The 24469-nt window shown below is 43.6% G+C and overlaps 1 protein-coding gene across 1 annotated transcript in view; it reads left to right on the top strand.

Moving 5' to 3' along the window:
* fam110b (family with sequence similarity 110 member B) overlaps window positions 1–24232 on the top strand; it is a 61740-nt gene extending 37508 nt beyond the window's left edge. Inside the window, 4 exon segments of the mRNA XM_034195795.1 lie at window positions 10090–10645; window positions 18105–18508; window positions 19001–19214; window positions 19216–24232. Coding sequence (XP_034051686.1) covers window positions 10523–10645; window positions 18105–18508; window positions 19001–19214; window positions 19216–19878 — 1404 coding nt within the window. The 5' untranslated portion in view covers window positions 10090–10522 and the 3' untranslated portion in view covers window positions 19879–24232.
* Window positions 24233–24469: the final 237 nt, after the last annotated feature.

The following is a 24469-nucleotide window of genomic DNA, read 5'->3' as shown; positions in this document are numbered from 1 at the left end:
TCTGTCACTTTAATATCAAATCGGTCGGTGACGCAGAGATCAGGGAACAGACGTGACAGCGGCACAGCATCACCAAACACGGAGCAGTCTGCTTTATCCACCAACACAACACCACCAGTCCAGAACCAACAGCAGAAGGACCCGCTCTGAATCACTCCGTGTCGCTGCGGCACAGGGATTTATGTTTTTCAAAAATAATCGCGTTACAATCATGTCAGGTTTTTGGTGGATTTAATTAAGTCTTGGATTGCAAAGTATGAATGTCCTCTAGCAATTTTCAGACGATATTACGTGTGTAAAGTTTGTGAAGGCAGGAGGAAAAAAGCTTCTGCGATCACCGTCTCCTCTCCGTTCCTCCAAACCTCGCCCCCTCCCTGAAAATAATGAGTGACAGGCTGATAGTGACCCGATAGAAACTTTATTATTCACTTAATCACTGAGATATGATTAAGCTAACTTAATCTCATACATTCATGGGATTTATGTAGCAGTAAGACAGAGAATGTAAGTGTGCACCCACATGCAGTATTTTTGTTTGGATATGCTGTTGTAAATACTCCTGTTGTCTGCTGTGTTCAGACTCAAGTCCTGGGTGTGATGCCACATTCAGGACATTCAGTGTCCTTTTTTAACAGAAGACCGTTGCTAGAAGCTGCAGCTAGACTGCAGAAGCATTATTTTTTTGTTTTTGAGGATGGAACAACTTCACACACAGATATAGGGAGGCTAGACCTATACAATTCATTTATTTTTGGTTTATAAATGAATGTCAAGACATTTATGTTATTGATTTCTGAAGCACTTTCTAAATAATAAAAAGAGAGTTCATATGTATTTACTGCATGTATGCATTGATGAAAAATAAGCCATGTGCAGTAATATAGAAAATTGAGGATGCAACGCATTGGTATGAATCGTCATGCATCGGGATGCATCGGGATATCGAATTGAATCGAAGACAGGATAATCGTAATCGAATCGAATCGTAAGACCAGTGAAGATGCACAGCCCTAGCTTAGACCCGTAGTTACAGTAGTAACTATGGCCAGTACTTACACGGCTTAGAACCGTAGTTACAGTAGTAACTCTGGCCAGTGCCTAAAAGTGTCAGCCAACGGCTGCACCCTAGATAATATAATATTGGGAGGATGAAATCCTCTTTAATGGCCACACATGCAGAGCACACAGCACACACAGTGAATATTGTTCTCTGCATATCATCCTAGTATAGTAGTAGTAGACTAGAGTCTAGTACTAGGAGCAGTAAATACCACGATATAGCGCTACTGCAATCAAAACCATATGTTACCGGGAGCGAGAGCACTGCCCTCACCGGCTGAGTTAAATAATGAAGCTTAACAGTACATGCAAGGTGTTAGCCAAGCGGCTGCTGCTGACAATCAAGAAACCAAGTCAAAACACAATGTTAAGACCAGATAATTAGCTTCTATGGAATAGAACAGCCCGCATAAAACCGTAGGCCATGGTCACAGTAGTAACCATGGCCAGTGCTTACATGGCCTAGGACCGTAGTTACAGTAGTAACTATGGCCAGTACTTACCTTACTGCATCTAAACAAAAAACGGGCAAAATATGGCACACTGGGCTTTCCATACTAAATTAAATGAGAGACGCAGCTAAAGCTGGGACTCAAATGCTAATGATAGCTCGGGCACAACGCCACAAGCAGAACTTTCAAAAGAGCATAATAAGGGCAACTTTATGGGAGAGGAAGCGGGAACACTGTCGTCACCAGAAAGTCTAAGCCAAACAATAAATAAGACAGCAATCAGGACAACTTAGCTGGGAGAGGGTGCGGGGACACAGCCATCACCAGCAACAAGTTGACACAAACCTGTCCGTCGAGGCTCTGCACAGCGCACAGCCGGCCACAGCTCCTGGAGGACGCGTTAACAACCCGTAGCTCCGACTGTCAGTCGCGAAGCTGCACGCGGCCAGCTGCTTGCAGAGAAATCCCTCAGATCAAACGTTCAAACCTGAACGCTGTAGGCTACAAGAATGTAGCCGCGGTACTCTCGCGAAGCGAGAAGATGAAAAGGAACCGATCCACTAGTGACGCCGGCCTATGTAGCCGTAGTCACGTGGGTCACAGGTGACTTTGTTGTTATTAGGTACTCGAACTGCGCATGCTGCGATGGACATATCCAGTGCTAAAAGCACCGCCTCTGGCGGTCAGTAGGGACGAAATAGAACTATATAGCATAGTTTATTTCTGAGTTTATTTAGATTTTGTGTTTGCTAATAGTCGGAATCTGTAAAGTAACTAATATTATCAAATTAAAGGTGATCTATCATGAAAAATGCACTTCCTGATGTCTTTTATACATACACGTGTCCCCGGTGTGTAAGGAGACTCTTTTCCTCCGTACCCTAATCTCTAAAAACGGGGGAACAACGGAGCTGATCCAGATTTCGGTCCGATGTGACGTAATATCTGAAATGTGGGCTGGCTTTACACCCACGGCCCTATCAGAAACGTTGCTATCAGAAACAATGCGCAACGTGTTCTGGAAGTGACATTAGCAAGCATCGCTAACACTCAGAGCTCACATAACTGATTTTAGGTTAGTTGAAAGCAATAATATTAAGTTTAAATAGATTCAACTTAATATTATTGCTTTCGAACACCCTAATACAGTTGTGTGAGATTTGTTGACATACTGTAATACATTTAGTTAAAGTCAGCGTTTCAGTTTTCTCAGTGTGGTATCAATATCTATTTGTGTTAGTATAGCATCTTGGTTTTTTTCATCCAGGCTTTTGTAAATCTGTATTTGAGCTCAGCCAGGTTGTTATAGAGGAAAGCTCCCCCTCTCTGACCCATGATGCATCAGGTGGGAATGTGCAGTGCTCCTGCAGCTCGGAGGGACTCTCTTTCCCAGCAGGACCCTCAGCTCAGCATGATGCTAATACAGGAAATAGAAAGAGCTGGAGGGTCTGTGTGTTTGTGTGTTTGCTATTGATTTTTGGCTGCATGCCCAGAGCTGATACATGGGAGAGAGACCTAAAACAGGAGGGAATAAAAAAAGTGGGCAGTGGTGGAGAGAAACATAAAACAAGAGGAAATGGAAGAAGTGGAGAGAGATGGTGACATGTTTGTACAACTAGATGCTAACTCATGGATAAACCGGGTCATTTCAGTATATGATCCCGGCCAATTACCATGAAGCGTACTGAGAGTTCAGCCATTGATGTTTCATTTATCAATGCATTCAATGTGTGCCCTTCTCTGGTGAGGCAGAACAAAGGCTGACAGATCTGACCCTGGAACACACACAGCAGCCCATACACGGCTGTATATCTCCTATCCACAGTTCACATTATGGTTTTATTCCACTCATGGCAATTATTTGAAGACCAAACATGAACACATAAGCAGTGTTTTAGCCCATGATGGAAAGGAGCAGGGAGAAGAAAGTCTTATTTGACCCCTTACTCAAAAATCAATGGTCTGTCAATCACAGCTGCTTACAACCAATACTAACAATAACATGGAACCGAAAACACAATCAATAGTCAACACAAGAATCAGAGAAACCTGACATCTTCTGTCTAGTTCATCTTTCTTTATACATTTTCTTAGATGTTCATAAACCCCACACAATCTTTTGAAAGAATTCCACAGTCTAACCCAACTACAGGGATACACATCTGCTTTAAAGGGCACAATCATTCTGAAAGGTAGATTTCCTCTGATGTTGCTCATCCTGTGAATTTAAAACAAATCATGGTTGCACATTTTATGATAGTATTCTGTTTTTTGCTTTATGCACAACTAAGTTTCAACAGCCGTTTCACTTATGAATGCTACGTGCTAACACAAAGACATCAAAAAGAGAGTGTATAAAGAATGAAACCATGCAGTGTGAGGACTTTGGATTCCCATCTCAGCTGTAAACACAATAATAAGACATTACAATCCATAAAGACAGAGATGAACAACAGCCAAGTGTTCGCTGGGAGAGGAAAGGCCCCGGGCTGGAACACTCTCTCATGACTCCCATGTGAGAGAGTGGGGGAGAGTGGTGGTGATACTTAGCTTTGGTTTTTGACAGCAAGAGGAGCATAGAGTGTTTCTCCTGTCTGCCAGACCATGATGTGAGTGAATTCAGTATGAAAAGGAAACGTACAGGTAGGGAACAGAGACCAACATCTGTAGGAGACATCTGAGTAGACAAGAGATTTGCTGTTGTACCCTTTCTCTGTTTGATACTGCTTATTCAGGAAATGAGCAGGACACATGTTCCTAATCCAAATGGTGTGTGTGTGTGTGTGTGTGTGTGTGTGTGTGTGTGTGTGTGTGTGTGTGTGTGTGTGTGTGTGTGTGTGTGTGTGTGTGTGTGTGTGTGTGTGTGTGTGTGTGTGTGTGTGTGTGTGTGTGTGTGTGTGTGTGTGTGTGTGTGTGTGTGTGTGTGTGTGTGTGTGTGTGTGTGTGTGTGGTGTGTGTGTGTGTGTGTGTGTGTGTGTGTGTGTGTGTGTGTGTGTGTGTGTGTGTGTGTGTGTGTGTGTGTGTGTGTGTGTGTGTGTGTGTGTGTGTGTGTGTGTGTGTGTGTGTGTGTGTGTGTGTGTGTGTGTGTGTGTGTGTGTGTGTGTGTGTGTGGCACCCTCTGCTGGCTTAGCCTTTCTTGATGCCTCACCCCTGCAGGACGGAGGAGTGTGTGTGTGGTTTTCTGTGCTGTGTGTCCTCACGGCCCGTCCACACAGCGGCGTGCGTTGAAGCTTCCAACGCTTCTGCCCATTCACTTTGAATGGGGTGACGTCACTTTTAGCCGAACTGCATTTTGGGAAGCGACGTGGAGCGTTGCTGGCGTAGCTGGCGTCAAAAGTTGCGCAATGTTCAACTTTTAATGCCTCGACGGAGGCGTCAGCCAATGAAATCCCGTTTATTCAAATCTGCCAGTACAAGCGCTAGCCAATCAAACCGCGTGTATGCTGGGAGAGACTACGCAGGTCATTTCCTCATATTCCAAAAAATTGAGGGAAAATTCATTATAGCGGTAGTGAATCACCCGGTGCTGTATGATCAGTCTCTGTTCATCTACCGGGATACAAACCGGAGGAGCGAGGCATGGAGGGAGGTGGCAGAGACAGTGGGTGAAACTGGTAGGTTTTCGCCTGTTTGGGGATTTTATATCCAGTTTACTTCGTTTTAACATTGCTATTGCTTTGTATGTCGGGGGCGGGAAATTCATGTGATTGGTTGTTGGTCGTGTTGCTCGCAAAAAATCCCCAAGCTTCAACGCACGCTGCTGTGTGGACGCTCCGTCAGTACACTAGAAGCATATGGCCTAGTTCAGTGCTGGAATCAAACAAAACATGTGACAGCATAGGAGTGGGTGCAACATTTATCATCTAGGACTTCCAATATTTTCACAATCGCCCCCAACCAGTGAAAGTTGTCTTTGTTCATCTTCAAAATGCTATTACGCTTACTTAAGAACATCGGATAATGAGGGTTTTCAGAAGTTGAACTTTGTTGGCTTCTTGCTACACTGAGCAGCTTTATACTAAACAAAAGCTACACTGCTACACTGAGTAGATTTTATAAAAAAATAAGCCCTGCTGTATCCATTTCTAGGTTTCTCTAGAGTCTAAAAATGACAGCACCATGTGTGAAATAAAGTTGATATCAGGACAGCCGCACATATTGAGACATGCTTACACATTCCTTCCCTTGTCCTACATCCCCATGCACACCAGTATCTGTCCTGGTGAGAGTATGACATATCAGCTGACCAGAAAAATATCTCTGACATTCAAAGTCTACATGATGCAGAGTTTCCTAAAGGTCAGCCTTCAGGCTAGCTACACACGGTGCTAGCTTTTGACTCTTTACTTTACAGTGCCCTCCAGAATGATTGGCACCCCTTTAGAAAAATGAGTAAAACAAGATGCAAAACATTTCTTTATTGGTTGTCCTCATGATATTTAATTCAAATGATCGTCTGATTGTCGTGTTGGAGACTTTCTGACCCCAAGACTCAACTAACCTTTACAATTCTCCAGCTGTGATCCTTGGAGATTATTTTGCTAGTCGAACCATCCTCCGCACTGTGTGTGGTGTCAATGTACACACACATCCTCTTCCAGGCTGATTCTTAACATCTCCTGTTGCTTTAAACCTCTTAATGATTCCCTGATAGGGAAATGGGCATTTTCAACTGTTTCAAGATGTTCTTATATCCATTTTCTGATTTGTGCAGCTCAACAACTTTTCGTCACAGATCATCACTGTGTTCTCAGGTCTTTCCCATAGTGATGAATGACAAAAGGAATTTTGGCCTGTGTCACCTCATATTAATACCCCAGTGAAACAGGAAGTCATGGTTGACCAATTAAGAGTTCCTATAATCAAATCAATATATGACTGGAAATATACTTCAGTTAGATTTTAATCATAGGATTTTCTAGGGGAGTAATAATGATTTTTTTGTAGGGCACTGTACATGAAAGTGAATTAAAAGCTCATATATAGCTACCAACAGAACTTCACACACACTGGTGTGTGTGTGTGTGTGTGTGTGTGTGTGTGTGTGTGTGTGTGTGGTGTGTGTGTGTGTGTGGTGTGTGTGTGTGTGTGTGTGTGTGTGTGTGTGTGTGTGGTGTGTGTGTGTGTGTGTGTGTGTGTGTGTGTGTGTGTGTGTGTGTGTGTGTGTGTGTGGTGTGTGGTGTGTGTGTGTGTGTGGTGTGTGTGTGTGTGTGTGTGTGTGTGTGTGTGTGTGTGTGTGTGTGTGTGTGTGTGTGTTGTGTGTGTGTGTGTGTGTGTGGTGTGTGTTAATTTGTAACAGTTAAATTAATGATACAAATGATATTTTCCCCCAGTATGCTCCTGAGTTTAATTTAAATTCCAAAAGCGAGGTGTGACACACACAGATTTAAGAGAATAGATGATACCAACTAGCAAATCACTAACTGCTTTCATATTCATAATTAATCTCTCCTCTCTCTGTCTGTCTGTGTGTCTGTGTGTCTGTCTGTCTGTCTGTCTGTCTGTCTGTCTGTCTGTGTGTGTGTCTGTCTGTCTGTCTGTCTGTCTGTCTGTCTGTCTGTCTGTCTGTCTGTCTGTCTGTCTGTCTGTCTGTCTGTCTGTCTGTCTGTCTGTCCTGTCTGTCTGTCTGTCTGTCTGTCTGTCTAGTATATTAGCAGCAAGATTCTTAAAAGATATAAGAAAAGACAATAAAAGTGTTTACATCAGACCTAGATTTACCATCAACCATGGCGGAGTTCATCATGGAGGTCCGTGTTAAAGTAATGCCTGCACCCTAACTCCATAGGAACCTTTGGGAACATTAAATATAACACGTGATGTTGACCGTGACGTTCAGAGGTCCAATCTTGAGCTTTTAGAGCCCTCAAGCTGTGTGTGGATGGCACACATCCACCCACACATCAGCTTCACCAGTGAACTGGTAGTGGGTTAGCTGCCAAGAAGGCAAACCGGAATATAATCATGTGTGTAAAAACAACCCCAACAAACATTGTCTAACACTACTGTACCATTTCTTCATATGTGCTGTTTTCTCTGCATACTCTAATGAGGGTTATTATTCTCAAGCGCTTCAAGGCCACAGAGCTGATTTGGCAGACTATGTTGAAACTACTCCTCTTCACACTAAGTTTGAACTTCCATATTCTGATAACTGTTATACTTTCTATAGCTCAAGGACACAGGTGTCTAATAGCCACAGAGCAGTATTTATGGCTGTAACCCCCGGTTACACCCTCAAAGCATCCACAGGGAGTTTAAAGACCTCTGAGCACATACATCTTTGAACAGATAAAAGAGTTACAATTCACCTCCATATAATCAAACGTATTATACGCCCACCTGTAATCATGTGACCAAGGTACTTATAGGAGCTGACCTGAGTTATGGGTTCATTGTGGATAGCCACCGGCCTAAGGTCACCCACTGCCTTTGGGTCCCACATAGGGGTGCAACAACTAATCGACTTAATCGATTAAAATCGATTACCAAATTAGTTGCCAACTAATTCAGTCGTCGATTCGTCGGTGACGTCATCACGTGTGTTTTACGCGCCGTTAAGCTCCAACGTTATTGGTCTTTTTTATCGGTACTGTATGTATTATTGCTACAAAAACATTATATCGCAGTCTTAGTGTCGCCAACTCGTTTCTACTATGCAAAAAGACAAACAAATGCGTCTGATCATTTTCGATCAGACGAGATCTCTCTCTCCCGTTTGTGTGCGAGGGGGCGGGGCAGTTTACACACACGCAGCTGCTACAAGCAGCAACACACTGCTGAGATGGCGGAGAGAACGCGCTCCGAGGTGTGGTTAAACTGTACCCGTCTCGAGGTGGACAATGCTCGTTGCCAAAGTGCAATAAGAGTTTAGCATGTAAGGGCGGTAACACGAGCAATTTGTCTAAACATTTAGCAAAAGTGCTCCACATCCAGACGGAGGAATGCACCGGGTTCGACTGTCTTTCTAGCAGCTCTGTAGCCCCATCCACGAGTAACGTTTCCACGTCAGGTGTTATGTATGCTAGCAGCAACACACGGAGTTAACTACATTATACAAACATGGGTTAATGATTAGAGGAAACTGAGTTATTTATTTAGTTAAAGTTTCAGCTATTCTGTTTACAGTTCTGTCATCAGATTATTTAATACGATTTGTTAAAACACTGTTGTTTCTTTTGATGTGAAATATTATGTATTTAATTTAAATAAAAAGCAATGTTAGTTTTGTTCAAAATGTGTTTAGTTAATTTAATAATATATGTATTTTTGAATCAAGTATTCATCTTTATTGTCTTCATTGTTAGTTTCCACATGCCTAAAACAACCTCAAGCTACATCTAAAAGTTGACGGCTAAATAAGAGCGCTTGAGAAATTGTGCAAGGCATACAGGAATAGTCCGAATAGTCGATTAATCGTTTCATCGATTATCAAATTAGTCGTTTGTTGCAGCCCTAGTCCCACACCATCTTCTCAGTCTTCTTCACATTCAGCACTAGATGGTTAAAATCACACCACTGCACAAATCTCTCATTCAGAGTGATAAGCCGATGACTAGTTACTGTTTTTCTCTTTTTATTCTTTGAGAACTTTAATCTTGCTCAACCCTTTGAGGTAACCTTTTGTTTTGTTATCCAGCATTATGCTACACAGGCCAATCAATTACACAGGAATATATTCTGGGTACATCATTTTCTAATGTGCTGTTTTTAAGAGTTGTTTTTGAGCTAAATGTACAGTTAGAGTCCACAGCCATATGGGAGGCTTGTGTTAACACCAGTGTGTTTTCAGCTGTGAGCTAGCGTAGGCTAACTTTTTGATAATTGGTGATACAAAGAAAGTACATAGAAGATTGATGGCACCAGCACTAAGGCTTAAAAAAATAGTTTTGAAAGTAATAGTTGACAGTTTGATACCAGCTTGATGTCCTCTCTCTGAGAAAAGCATTTCAGCCCCATCAGCTACTAATTATCCTGCATGAGCTGACATTTCAATGACTTGTTTCATGCCTATGTTAATGTCATCAGAAATCAGGTTATATATTCACAGGTTATTGGTGTGTGTGTGTGTGTGTGTGTGTGTGTGTGTGTGTGTGTGTGTGTGTGTGTGTGTGTGTGTGTGTGTGTGTGTGTGGGTGTGTGTGTGTGTGTGTGTGTGTTGTGTGTGTGTGTGTGTGTGTGTGTGTGTGGTGTGTGTGTGTGTGTGTGTGTGTGTGTGTATGTGTGTGTGCTGTGTGTGTGTGTGTGTGGTGTGTGTGTGTGTGTGTGTGTGTGTGTGTGTGTGTGTGTGTGTTGTGTGTGTGTGTGTGTGTGTGTGGTTGTGTGTGTGTGTGTGTGTGTGTGTGTGTGTGTGTGTGTGTGTGTGTGTGTGTGTGTTGTGTGTGTGTGTGTGTGTGTGTCCTAGCTATTCCTCCTACTTGTTGCTAGGTGCATGATGTCACAGTCTGACTCTCACCTCATTGGCTGTTTCTTTCTCTCTCATCTGTAAACTGTAAAGTCCACTGAGACAAATGTAACATTTGTGATATTGGGCTATATAAATAAACATTGATTGATTGATTCATCTTTTTGCCTATTTCAGATATTGTGGCGAGCGTGGAGAGGGTGGCGAGGCATTTCTATCCTCCGTTCTCTGGTTTTCCTTGGGCCCTGTGAGAGCACTGAGACACTCTCATCACTCTTTGTCCTCCTCTCTGTCACTGTCCTCTCTCCTTCTATCCATCTCTCTGTCCGTCAGCGGGTCCTGAGCAGCACACAGTAAAGACTCTGTGAGGTACTCAGGCAATGCAGAAGTATATCTGAACCCAGTGTTCAGCCCCCCCCAGCCCAGAGTCTGGCCCGGTGCCACAGGGTCCATCAGGTGATGAGGAGGGCCAGGGGGCTCATCTCTTTCTAGACTTTCTCTTCTCAACCTTGTGTCTTCATGTATTGGGGGTCCTCCGGTGCCCCCGCCCTCTGTCGACCTCCCCGCACCTGCTGCCACCACGGCCGGCCACCCCAGTCGCCTCGTTGCCATGCCGACAGAGACACTGGCTCCAGCCCTGCCAGATAGCAAGGCCGCTGGCCCCGCAACGCCCTTCAGTTCCACCGTACCCCTCCGCATCCTCAATAAGGGCCCGGACTACTTCAGGAGACAGGTACGTGTGTGTGTGTGTGTGTGTGTGTGTGTGTGTGTGTGTGTCATTTCACTTCACACATTTTCCCTCCTCGGTACTCCGGTAGTGACCCCTCGGTCCTCCGGTAGTGACCCCGTGCCATGTTGAAGGACATCTAATTTCTCTAAATGTACTTCGAGGATCGAACATCGAGGAGGCTCTCTGGAGGAGCTATAATTGAGGATACACTGATGGGTCCTCTAGTCCTTACTGCATTTGAATTAATGTCTCTGAATGCCTCAAATGAAACAAAATATATATAATGTCCGGGTCCTAGCATCTCACATTAAAGCATTAAAGCAAGGAAGAAAGCCCACAGGATTATAAAAGACCCCCATCACCCCAGCCACAAACTGTTCTGTCTGCTGCCGTCTGGCAGGCGGTACCGCAGCATCCGGACTAAAACCACCAGACTCAGGGACAGTTTCATCCCACAGGCCATAAGACTATTAAACACCTGAACTTGAAACAACATCATAACATTAATCTGGCTGCTACTTGGGAATTATTTATCTAATACATCATTCCAATCACTTACACTAATTCACTTTTTTACTATTTTTTCCTTTTGTATTTCCTTTTGACTTGCACTGTTTATCTGTGTTATTGTGTTGCACTGTTGGAGGAGCCTGTGACCTGAGATTTGCATCTTCATAACTAAACTGTAGCTATGATAAATAAAAGCCTTGAACCTTGATGTATAAATAGAAGACTGGTTTGAGTCAGGGAAATATGTAGCCAAATAATCGATCAACAATCAATTGGCCTGTTGGCTGACTAAGAGCATTGTTTATTTCAAACAAAAAAGCACTAGGCATAACTCAATACCAACAACTATCATATACCAAAGACAGTCACCTAACACAGTATTATTAATGCTGAAGTTCAAGGCTTTTATTTGCCAGACGTACAAAGCTACAGTGTAGTTATGTCGATGAACATCTTAGGTCACAGGCTCCTCCAACAGTGCAACACAATAAAACAGAAAAACAGAAACAATTGTGCAAGTAAATACAACAAAAAATACTGAAATAGTGCAATAAGAGTCTATATACAAGTGATTGGAATATGATATATTAGATACATAATTTGTAAGTTGCAGACAGATTAATTTTATGGATGTTGTTTCAAAAGTTCAGGTGTTTAACAGTCTTATGGCCTGTGGGATGAAACTGTCTCTGAGTCTGGTGGTTTTGGTCCGGATGCTGCGGTACCGCCTGCCAGACGGACAAGTTTGTGGCTGGGGTGATGGGGGTCTTTTGTAATCCTGAGGGCTTTCTTCCTGAGCCGCTGGGAGTAAAGATCCTCCATGGAGGGCAGCTCCGTCCTGGTGATGTGCTGTGCAGTTTTCACCACCCTCTGTAGAGTCTTACGGTTGAGGGCGTTGCAACTGCCGTACCAGGCCATGGTGCACCTGTAGAAGGTCAGGATCCTCTCTATGGTGCACCTGTAGAAGGTCAGGATCCTCTCTATGGTGCACCTGTAGAAGGTCAGGATCCTCTCTATGGTGCACCTGTAGAAGGTCAGGATGCTCTCTATGGTGCACCTGTAGAAGTTGCAGAGTATCCTGGAGTCCATGTTGAACCTCCTCAGCCTGTGGAGGAAGAAGAGCTGCTGTCGAGCTGTTTTGGTGATGGTGTTAGTGTGAAGAGTCCATGTCAGGTCCTCAGTGAAGAGTCCATGTCAGGTCCTCAGTGATGTGGACACTGAAGAACCTGAAGCTGCTGACTCTCTCCACCGTAGTCCCATTGATGGCGATGGGGGCGTGTCCCTCGCTCTGCTGCTTCCTGTAATCCACAATCAGCTCCTTTGTTTTGCTGACGTTGAGATGGAGGTTGTTATCCTGGCACCAAGATGTCAGGTTTTCGACCTTTCGCCGTCTCGTCGCCGTCGGTGATCAGGCCGATGACGGTCGTGTCGTCAGCAAACTTCACGATGGTGTTGGAGCTGTGTGTGGTCACGCAGTCGTGTGTGAACAGGGAGTAGAGGAGAGGGCTGAGCACGCAGCCTTGAGCGGCTCCGGTGTTGAGGATCAGGGTGTATGAAGGTAGATATGGTGCAAAATGCGAGAGCTTGTAAAACCTGATGTGAGCACTTGCAGAAAAAAACTTTGAGCTTGTGTGCATACTAGTGCTGTAGCGACGCGTCGACGACGTCGACGTCGACGCGTCGACTTCAAAATATCGTCGACGACATATTTCCGCGTCGACGCGTCGCTACACACACGTGGGTCACCCAAAGCAACAAGCAGTTCGCAATCGCACTTCAAACACAATGGAGACTGAAACGGCTACCACCTCCTCCTCACAGGATTGCGCACGAAGCCCCCAAACGAAAACATCTCGCCCTAGGTCTTCAAAAGCATGGGAATATTTTAAAGTTAGTACAAAACGCAAAGATATTTATATATGTATATCTCACTGAGACTGCTGCATAGCCTAGCAGAAGCAGCAGCTAGCTGTGGTGGCTACCATTAGCAGCTAGCATTTGCTCTCCGATTTTTTACATAAAATGGAATTATGGATTATAAATTCAATCATTTTTTTATACATAGACGTTAAGAACCTATGGATTAACCGATTCAGCCGCGTTTTTTCTCATTTTAATGCCATTGAACACGTCTTTTGATCAGATTACGGTGGTGAGACGATCTCCCTAGAAGCTCTGTGAAGGTACGTGTTGTGATGACTGTATTTGCTTCCCCTGTCGCGAGTCCGGATCACTCAGTGATGATACTATATACCTACATAATCTGTGGAGTCTCAGCTTTAATCGGATATATTGTAGGTGCAGCTACGATAAGTAATAAGGGTACTTTTATCTTGAGTTCTGTGCCAATGTCCGTTAGCATTTTTCGCTCAGGGGTCATTTAGATGCTTCTTATGAGACTTGTGTTTTGTTTTGGTAAACATGGTTTGTATCGTCAATTAGCTGAGATTATTTCCGTTAATCTGGTATAACACATTAATAGGTTCTTAAATATTAAGATCCCCTGAGACACAGTATCGTGAAAAAAAATGTTTTTACATTACGTTTTTTTTACATTACGTTTTTTATGAATTGAACAACAGAAAAATTATCGTTAGATTAGTCGACTAATCGATCAAATACTCGCCCGATTAATCGGTTTTCAAAATAATCGTTTCCCCCCAGCACTAGTGCATACATTTACATTTGTATAAAAATATCCACGCATCTGTGAACCAAATTTGAAGTCACAGAAAGAAAAAAAAGTGTTGTAGCTTACGTGACGAAATGTTCACTTGCAGAAAAATACATATTTTTAAAAATAAATGTTCCATTACAACTGCAACTTAGTTATTACAACCTCTCAAATCAGTCATTACAATGTCACGAATCTGCTCTGTGGCAGTATAAATCGACAAATCTGCGGCCTTGACTTTTGCTACACTTCTTGCGATGAATGTGTCGCTAAAGTAATTTTTACCTGTAGATGTGGGGGAGGGAAGGGGGTTGGAGCTATCAGAACGACGAGACGCAAACTCGGGTCAGTCACACACAGTCACAGCCAGTCTGCTGTTGCCCCTTTCACACCAACCCGTTAACTCACAGCAGCGGCCGCTCTAAAGTATTCACTGTCTGACTGTCACACAAGCAGCCGATACATATCCCCAATTCCCCATAAGTGAATGTGTGTCAGTCTGAATTGATGCTGTTTGGCATCACAACGCTGTTATGAAAGTTTCTCTGGTATAAAATGGGTGATGTTAGCATAGCAACCGAAGCTAAACTGACTATTGACTACTTGTTGCTATCCTATTGTGGCATAAGCCGTTTTCTCCAGGCACATTTTACCGGCGTATTTTTCATTATGATTCTACTTGTGATAGTCGGACACGACAACCTGTGCAGCCCATGTATTGATTCCATTTGATCTGCTATAATACAAAACTGCCTCTCTCCACAATGATCAATAACAGTGAACGGATGATCAAAGTAGTAAGGTACAAATAAACAGAATCACACGAAGCCTGGTTAGTGTTGCCTGACTTTATAAAGTGTGTGGTTGCGTTCTAGTCACTTTGCTCAGCACTACTGCTTGTTACAACTTTTATTTGCCGTAGGCTACTCTCCATAAACTGTTAGCTCAGGTTAATCTCTAATTTTTTCGAGCTTGGTAAGAACTATTGTTGCACGGTGTACCGATACTTGAAAGGTACCGCGATACCCTGCCGTTAAAATCGTTACGATTCCTCCGTTTCATTAGTATCGGTACTTTAAGAATGACGGGGAAAAGTACTCCGGTGAAAAAGCGCCGTTTTAATAAGAGCCGTGTTTGTTCAGCGCTCTGCTTCCACTCCCTGCACTGCAGCCGTGCCTGCAGTCCCGCCCCTCTCAAGCACGCTCTAAGTGCCTCCCCTCTCTCGTGCACGCGGCCACGCGCTAGCTGCCAGAGCATGTGAGAAAACGAGAAACATGGCTGCAAGTGGGAGTGCAACTGCCGCTGTGCCTCGGCTTGTTGACAAAAAAGACGCCAGAAGCGAAATTTGGAAGTATTTTAGCTATATCTCTGACAGTGAGGGCAAGCCTACGGACACCACGAGGCCTGTCAGTAAGACGTGTTTTAGATCCCTGCAAACCAAGGGAGCCAACACATCAAACTTCGCTAAGCACCTCGCCAACCGGCATCCAGACAGGTTAGAGAATGTGATAGATAACATAATTACATCATGCTCAAGCCCATGCCCTCAAATCTAAGTCAAACCAGTGTAATTTATTTTGTTACAAATGAAGGTTTTCATAGTTTGCCGAGGCAATTAATGGCAATGATAACTGTCTAATATGGCTATCTTTTTAGCTAACTTACCAATGTGGTTATGGTTCTGGTGTGAAATATAAAGCACAATAATTACATTTAAGACTGTTTCCCTTTTTTTAAGAAAAGTATCGAAAAAGAATCGGAATCGCAATTCTTGACTTGGTATCGGTATCGAAACCAAAATGTTGGTATCGTGACAACACTAGTAAGAACCGGTTTTCGGGGTGCGGCATGAACAGGAAAAAACGGTGCTTATGAGGCTCAAACTCCGAATTGGCCCTGGAACCACGTTAGTGTGAAAGGGGCAACATGCGGGGCCCCGCAGTCATCCGGTTCGACCTGACTATATGGCTGTGTGACCCGCTTGCGCCTCGTCGTTCTGATAGCTCCGCCCCTTCGCTCCAACCCCCCTCCCTCCCCCCACATCTACAGGTGAAAATTACTTTAGCGACACATTCATCGCAAGAAGTGTAGCAAAAGTCAAGGCCGCAGATTCGTTGACGTTGTAATGACTGATTTGAGAGGTTGTAATAACCAAGTTGCAGTTGTAATGGAAAATATATTTAAAAAATATGTATTTTTCTGCAAGTGAACATTTCATCACTAAGTTCTTTTTTTTCTACAAGCTACAACACTTTTTTTTTTCTTCTGTGACTTCAAATTTGGTTCACAGTTACGTAGATATTTTATACAAGTGTAAATGTATGCACACAAGCTCAGAGTTTTTTTTCTGCAAGTGCTCACATCAGGTTTTACAAGCTCTCGCATTTTGCACCATATCTACCTTCATAAGGGTGGAGGATGTGATGTTTCCCACCCGCACTGCCTGGGGTCGGCCCGTCAGGAAGTTCAGGATCCAATCACAGAGGGCGCTGTTGAGCCCGAGGTCTCTGAGCTTGATGACCAGCTTGGAGGGCACAATGGTGTTGAAAGCTGAACTGTAATCAATAAACTGTAATGTGAGAGCGCAGTGTGGATGGTGAGGGCTATGGCGTCGTCTGTGGACCTGTTTGCGCTGTAGGCAAACTGCAGGGGGTCCAGAGAGTCAGGAAGGGAGGAGGTGATGAAGGTTTTGACTAACCGCTCAAAGCACTTAGCAGGTAGTCCATATACAGTATCAAGGAGAAATCGCTCCCTCAAAGCATTAAGACTCACATGACCCTAGACCAGTGGTTCCCAAACTTTTTGTGCCCAAGGCACACCAAAGGACAAGTAAAAATCTCAAGGCACACCTATTGTGCAAAATAGCCCTTATAACACGTGTTATCACTCATATCATGTAAAATATCTGTAAATGTGCATAATTATTTACTAATGCCAAATAAAATGTGACAAAGACAACTATATTACTCGTGAAATATTTATTAACGAAATATTTCAGAAATTAATTTGAAACTTTATCAAATTAGGCTTCATCAAAGCAGCAACACACTCATTTAAACCAGACAGGTCACAAAATTCAAAATGAGGCAAAGGAAACTCAGCAGAAATTCAGCACAGAGAACTGTCAATGCAAGGAAGCTGCATTGTCCTGAACTACAAATTATACATGTAACATTTCAGCAATCAGCATTGAAACATGTGCTATTGTAAATATTTTTGCCGATTTACAAATTAGTGAGATACATGTGCCTGTCGGGGCGCGCAGAATGTTTTAATCCTTGGTGGCACTGAGGAGAGGGCCACTCGCAAGTCCTGTTCAACAGAGAGCCGTGACCTCCTGTTGTTCTTCATGTAAACCAGAGTAGAGAACGCCAACTCCATGGAGATGGGGTCGTTACTAAAAAAAAATAATATAGTACATATTACTTTTTTAAAAAAAGTAATATATTACACTACTTCGTTACTATCTACATAAAGTAACTCGTTACTTTACTCGTTAATTTACTCGCCGAGCACGTACAAACTGCATGCGTGAGTGGCAATAACGTTCCTTACCAGCAGGCGGCGGTAGTGTGTATTTGTCATTCAAAACAGGCAACAACCGGAAGACAGAAAAGAAGAACAGACTGCGTGATATAAACAAACAACAAATAGCGTGTGCGGTAGCTTCACCTTAGTATGTGTTCTTTGCAGGTGCTTGTTGAGGTTTGACCACGTGGTGTTTACAGCAGTGGATAACAGCTTCTGGCCTGGACACAGTTTGCACCTCACCGTCACATTCCTGTCTATTCTTCGGACGAACTCAAAGTAATGGCCATACCTCCACCCCTCGAAAGTTATCGCTGACTCAGCCATGTTTATGCAGCACTGCACGTGGAGATGTGGATGCGCAAATCGCGCCGATTACGTACATATAAACCTACAAAGTACTGATATAGTAAATTAAAAAATTATTATTTTTGTGTAGTTGTATATTGCCATAATAACGTATGGTTGTCACAAAATCCCACGGCACACCCGGACTTGCCTCACGGCACATCAGTGTGCCGCGGCACACCGTTTGGGAACCACTGCCCTAGACAAAGTGCCAACATACACACACTAAGTGGGTAAGGGGTTTCCAATATGTCTGTGTATGCACCATACAATTATAGATACATTTTTAAAGATATTGGCCCCTTGGTAGTGTTATTGGGCACGTCTACGGTTTAAAAACCTATATGTATAAAAAATATTGGAGGGTTATGCTCATTAACATATTATTTGTGTCTGTCTCAGGTGGACACTAACCCAAAGCGTCTCAGTGCTGTGGAGAGACTGGAAGCTGACAAGGCAAAGTATGTCAAGAGCCAGGAAGTTATCAACGCCAAGCAGGAGCCAATCAAACCACCTGTGCTGGCTAAGCCTCCCGTCGGTCACACCCTCCTATCCAAAAGGGGCTCTGGGATTGGTGGAGGCGGAAATGGTGGCGGGATACCTTTCAAAGCATCCAATAACAACGCTAAGTCAGACACATGTGCAGGCAGCAGCAAACGAGAGAATTTAAACCTGGAGATCCTTAAAAATCTGCTAAACTCATCGTCATCTTCAGGAGCAACGTCCGAAGGACGAGGGGGCGGAGCTAAGAGTGCTGTGTTGATGAGGTCAGCAGGGGGAATGGCCAGAAGTTGGACACCATCAGGGTAATTTACTGCTTCAACATCAAACAAAGTTTACAAGATGTTTTTGTGTACGAGCACGTCTATGTAAAATGATCGACTCAAATGTCATAAATGTTCCTGGCTTTTTCATAAATGTTTGAACAGCCCTGTCATGGTAATATCTGTAGTTAGATGTGAAAGCTTCTGGCCCTGAGCCCCAAATACTGAAATCTAGATGACCCTTGATGTATTACTAAGTCAATAACATGGCTGAAACACATAGATGTGGAAGTATAGAAGGGGGCTATTGCAGGGATCTTACAAAGCTGTGAAGGCAGTGGCAGTGGTCATATTAGATATCCAGGTTTCAATGCATTCTCTGATTTTGTAAAAGGGGGTATTTCTAAGCTTCCCTCTCTGTCTATAAGTAGCTTAGTGTGGATGTACACTACTTGAATCCAGCCTTCGTTTAGTGCCCACACTTTACCTACCTGATGCTACAGCATTTCATGTATTTATCTTCCTGTTTCCTAGGATGCCGTTGACCTACCGATCCACCATGGCGCTGAATGAGCAGCCCCCGGACTCAGCCCCCAGCCCCAGCACCTCACACTCCCTGCGCTCCTTCTCCCATTCTCTGAAGGTCCTTCCGCTGAACAGCGGGGGGCGTCGCAGTCCACTACAGGGTGGAAACCTCAACCTTAGCAGACGAGGTGAAGGAGTCATCGATCGCTCTCGCTCCCCCCTCCCCCCCCCTCCTCACCTCCCACTCCTCCTCTGACCTCCTGCGACTGTGCAATGGAAAACCCCTGCGCACGGCCCGGTCCAGCAGCTCATCGGCTCCACCCCTCCCTCCCAAACCCAACCCCGCCTCCCTCCCACCTCCCGCACTATCCTTTTCGTTGCCCCCCGCTCGTCCAACTCCATCCCCTTCGCTCTGTGACAACAGCACCCCACAGTCACTCCCTTGTGATTTGGGAGACCCTTCAAATACTTCAACAGATGCCAACCTGGAGCTTGGTTCCTCGGTGGTCCGTCGCTCTTCGCTGCACAGATCTAAGTCAGACCTGTCAGACCGCTACGCCCGAGCCGGAGCTGACGTGGAGCGCTTTTTTAACTACTGCGGCCTTGACCCAGAGGAGCTGGAGGCAGTGGGTCCAGAGAACTTTGCTCGGGCCAACTCGGACATCGTCAGCCTGAACTTTCGATCAGCTTCTATGATCTCCTCGGACTGCGACCGGTCGCGGCGATCTTCCAACGACGGGCTGTCAGACGCGGCTGAGGAAGAGGAAGAGGAGGCCGGGGAGCGTGTTCCATATGGCATCTCGGCTGTGGAGCGAAACGCTCGAGTCATTAAGTGGCTATACAGCATCAAGCAGGCAAGAGAGACACAGAAAGTCTCCCATGTTTAGGACAAGCAGTACAGTGGAGTGGATGTACTTTAACCTACAGACTCATGTGTCAGAATGTATACATGGACCAGAAGTTCTAACAGGTTTAGAGACTGTGATCTTGGCGCCGAACTGAACATTTGTCAAAGTGTTTGGATGGATGAATAGATGGAAAAGAAGACCCACAGGTGTAACAAGCTTGGTAAGAAAACAGAAAACATTTTGTTCGGAAATTAATGAGGAGATGAGGAAAAGGACGCTATTCTAGATCAACAGGATCTCTATGAAACACAAGGAATACAACTTGGACAGTTATATGAATGACTGAATATGGAAAAAGGTTCAGTCCCTTTGAGACAAACAAACACAGGACATGTCTGAAAAGAAACTAGTTAATAAACTGTTTCTCTATGGACACTGATAATCCGACAGACAAGTCTGTCAGTCTGCTTGAGCAACAAGAGCAAAATGCACTGCGATTATCCAAGGACCCTTAAAGTGACCGCCGCACTACAGAGGAGTATAGGCCTTTCTCACAGAGGAGATTTTGGAAGTGGAATTATTTTTCTAACATAACGTCACTCAGCAATCTCTGCCCTCAGAAGTGTGTGTCCTGTCTAATCGCCATGGCCGTGTAGACACACAGTAGAGATGTACTGAGGTACCACACGTATGTCTCTTGATTAGTGTGGATTGATAGATGGGATCAAATGGATGTATGTCCCATCCAAGGTACAGACATCAAAAGCACTTATAAATCAGACTGATCAGCATTTTTGTTGCTGTTGTTAGGGCTGTTGCCTTCCTTAAAAGTTTAAGAATATCACATCATTTGTTTGAATTAATTTAGTTTTTCTTGTAGAATTCTGTTCATCTGCAGTGCCTCTATGGCCTCACTGAGTGGCAAGCTAGCAGGTAACAAGCTAGCGGGTGACAAGCTAACAGTGGACAAGCTAGCAGGAGAGAATTTGTTGTTGTGTTACAGACACTCAAACAGCTTTACTTTTCTCCACATGTGTCATGTATATGGTTGTGTCAACAGCTTCCCATTACTTCCCACAGTGTGATGAGGCTGTGGCGCAGTGGGCTAGTGCGTTGGTGTTCGGATCAGGGGAGCACAGATTCAAACCCCACTGCAGTCAGCATGTCGTTGTGTCCCTGAGACACTTCACCCCAAATTGCTCCTGTGGGGATTGCCCACAGTATTGAGTATGTAAGTCGCTTTGGATAAAAGCGTCTAATAAGTGACATGTAATGTAATGATGAGATACCTCTGTTCAGCATAGCTCACTGGCAAAGAGAAAACAATAGTAGTCGTATTCACTGCTGTGTCAGTGTTATAGTCAGAGTGCTAACTAACAAACCATTACGATTATTACTTCCACCTGTGCTTTTCCTGCAATGACAAGTCACATGTCCACTCTGAGAAAGGCCTGTTTCACAGTGTTGAGGTCTCCGTTTAAAGAAACTTTGAAAAGGGTCCTGACATCTTGGCAAAACAGACATTGAACTCTATCTGTCAAAAGTGAGATATCACTTTGGAAAGTCAGTGATGCTGGTACACTGTTTGACCATTATGAAGTCAGGTCAGATATCTGTTTGAGGTGACTGTTAAATGAACACTTCAACACTAACTTAATGGGTCACAAAGACTATTAGTTAATCGAGTTGTTAACTATGACATTTCAAAATGCTGAGAAACTAATGAAACACAAATGGCCGTAAACTGGCTTCAGCTCTTGTTAAGCTAGATATGTGAATGAGAGATAAAGGGTTTGAAGTGTGTGATGAATGATTGATGAAGGAAACAGAGGACATTGAATGACCCACAGAATAAAATTATAATCACTAAAGCATACTTATCTGTACAGCATTAAGGCTACACCAATATACATACTGTACTCTATGCTGATGATTATTAACAAATAGTCATCAACCTGTTTCACATTTCACTGGAGAGTTTTAGTGTCCTGTGATGGACCATTCAGAGGCTGTTCCTCCTGCCAATTAGAATTCAAAACATGAATACATGAATTTGAAGAGATTGTATCTCATGATGCCTCTGTATTTTTTTTGTGAAGTTCAAATGAACTATGGGGCGTGTACGCTTTAATATGGTTTTGACTTGTGTGAACTGCAGCATGCTTTTGCTGTAGTCCAAATGTACTTCCAATTGTAGGTTATTCTGATGATGCAGGATGACATCACCAAAGCTGTCCAATGAATGATCCAATAATCATATTCCTCCTTTTAGTTAATGGCAAGGTCAAAACATTAAACTATGCAGTGGCCTAAACAATCAAACCTGTACTTGTATTACATATGTAATCACTTCTTCACTTGTTACTCAGTGAAGTGTCTTACATACCTTCACATGCTTATCTGTGGAATAATTCAAAAGAACCTGAAGCCCCTGAGTACGTCACACAATCCACAACTTTAGAAACCACAGAATTTGCCTCTAAGATCCTCTAAACTCATTCGTAATCTTGGATTAAATAGATAACACCTCAAGCATTTCCCAGCTGTAATATCCTTTATATATACAGTCTATGGTAATATCGCAAGACACCAAAACCCTCCTTTCAAAACAATGGTATCTGTGATTATGTAGAGCCCCATGCATTATACATACACTGAAAGCAATACTATCGAACTTCTCTGTTAACTATTACAGGACATGTTACAGTACAGTAGAGTATAAGAAGGTCAAAGGGCAATTGTGGTAATTTCATGGGTGTTCTTTCCAAATGACACTTCAGATGTTGGCTCTTTATAGACACGTAAATGCATCCTACAACAACATACACAGAAGGAACTCCAGCAATGCTTCTGTATTAAGTTTTAGAAGAGTTGAGTTTATGATGCTGTGCTTTGTCTCTCTCAGGCTCTGTCTCTGGGTCCTCAAAGCCAGCCACAGGAAGGAACCTGTAGCTTTACCTTGTGTGTTAGCTGATAATGAAGGATGGATGGATTACGCAGTTTACCTCCACCCTCCACTTTGTCACCTGTCTACATGTCTGCATGTTGCCGGCATGTCTCTAGGCCTGAAGCCATATTGGTGTGAATGCAGCGCCTCAGTCAGTGTCTACCTACTGTTAGTGTGTCTGTCTGCCCCCCCCCCCCTTCAGTCTGTCAACAGCTACAACCAGCTGGGCTTCACTTCCAACAAAACACTACCCCGTCCCCGGCGGTATCGGTGGTATGGATGCATCAACATCTGAGGTTTGCTGGATATAAACAAATGGCAAAATAGTGTGTGGCACAGGGCTGATGGATAGTTGCTCGCCGCTAAGCTAAACTGTTGTAACTCAAATGCTACTTTTATCAAATTGTGCATTTTGGCCACAACTTCACTACTCGAGGTACATTAAACCACCTTTAGGACATGAATTGGGCCAATTATGATACAGTATAGCAACACGGATGAAGAACAGATGTGGTAAATGATAGTGTACTAAGTGACATCTGGATTTTGTATTAGATTTGAGACAGTTGAAATGAACGTTTTAAATATGTTTTCAATGTTATGTCCAACAAAAAACCTTACCTTACAACTTAATACTGGGATCCAATGGGGGACAAATCCAACAATCCTGGATCCACCCAAAACTCCAGCTGAAATGAATATGATGTTTAATCCATCTGTGTAAGCCAAATCATCGTGTATATCATGATGTTGGTGTGTTTGTATAACCCTAACCCTAGCAATACTGTCCAAAGGAAAGACACAGAGGAAATGTCTTACATTTTTTTATTTAGACTGTTGGCATTGTAGAAGTTGTCAGTGGTCTAATTTTTTGATGCATCCCGTCTTCCTTTAGAGTGGAAGTGAAGTGAGGCCTGGAGGAAGTTGCCCCCCCCCCCCAATCACCTCACTCAGAGTCTCAGCTCAGGGTTGTGTAAGCACGTTCCTGTCCAACCCCCTGACAAGCCCTCCCATGTGTTCCTCTAAAACCCGGACCCCCTGCTGCTTCTCTCTCTCAGCATTCATGAAAACAATAGGGTGATGTCCTGGCAGCATCATCATGCTTCAGTTGTTCTACATGGCGTGTATTTAGTTCTGTTTTGTATTTTTGGATTGACAGATAGAGTTCTTCTGTGGTACTTTTATTGTTTTCTTTTTTTCAATATGTAAATGCTGTAAGAACAAATGTATATATTTGATTTCAAAAGCCACGTGTTGGATTTCAGTTTTTCTCTGTCTGAAGGTCTACGTGTTACAAAAGATTCCGATAAAAAAAACTGCTGTTTTGCTCTTTGCCCTCGGTACAGAACTGCCTGATCACACTGAGTGTTTCAGAGACGTAGTGTTGACTGTGTTTTTCGACGTGGAAACTGTTACATTTTGCTTGATTAAAAAAAAAAAAAAAGTGTCCATGTTTAGTTTCTTTTGATTCTTTCAATAAATGGCTTATTTTGCCATCTCTCTCACTGATGTTATTTTAAGTTTTAACTGTTGCTGCCACTGTGAACAAAAGGATTAAGGCACAATAGTACTTTGCAAGTACTTTGCCGTACTTAGTTCCCAGCACTTAGTTCCCAGCACTGATCGCGTTCACACCGGAATAAGTTCCTGGGGGAGGATTAGGCAAATGAAGCCGCTGACGTC

Source organism: Gymnodraco acuticeps, unplaced genomic scaffold, assembly GCF_902827175.1.
Source record: "Gymnodraco acuticeps unplaced genomic scaffold, fGymAcu1.1, whole genome shotgun sequence".
Taxonomy (NCBI): Eukaryota; Metazoa; Chordata; class Actinopteri; order Perciformes; family Bathydraconidae; genus Gymnodraco; species Gymnodraco acuticeps.
This window is presented reverse-complemented; position numbering and strand designations above follow the sequence as displayed.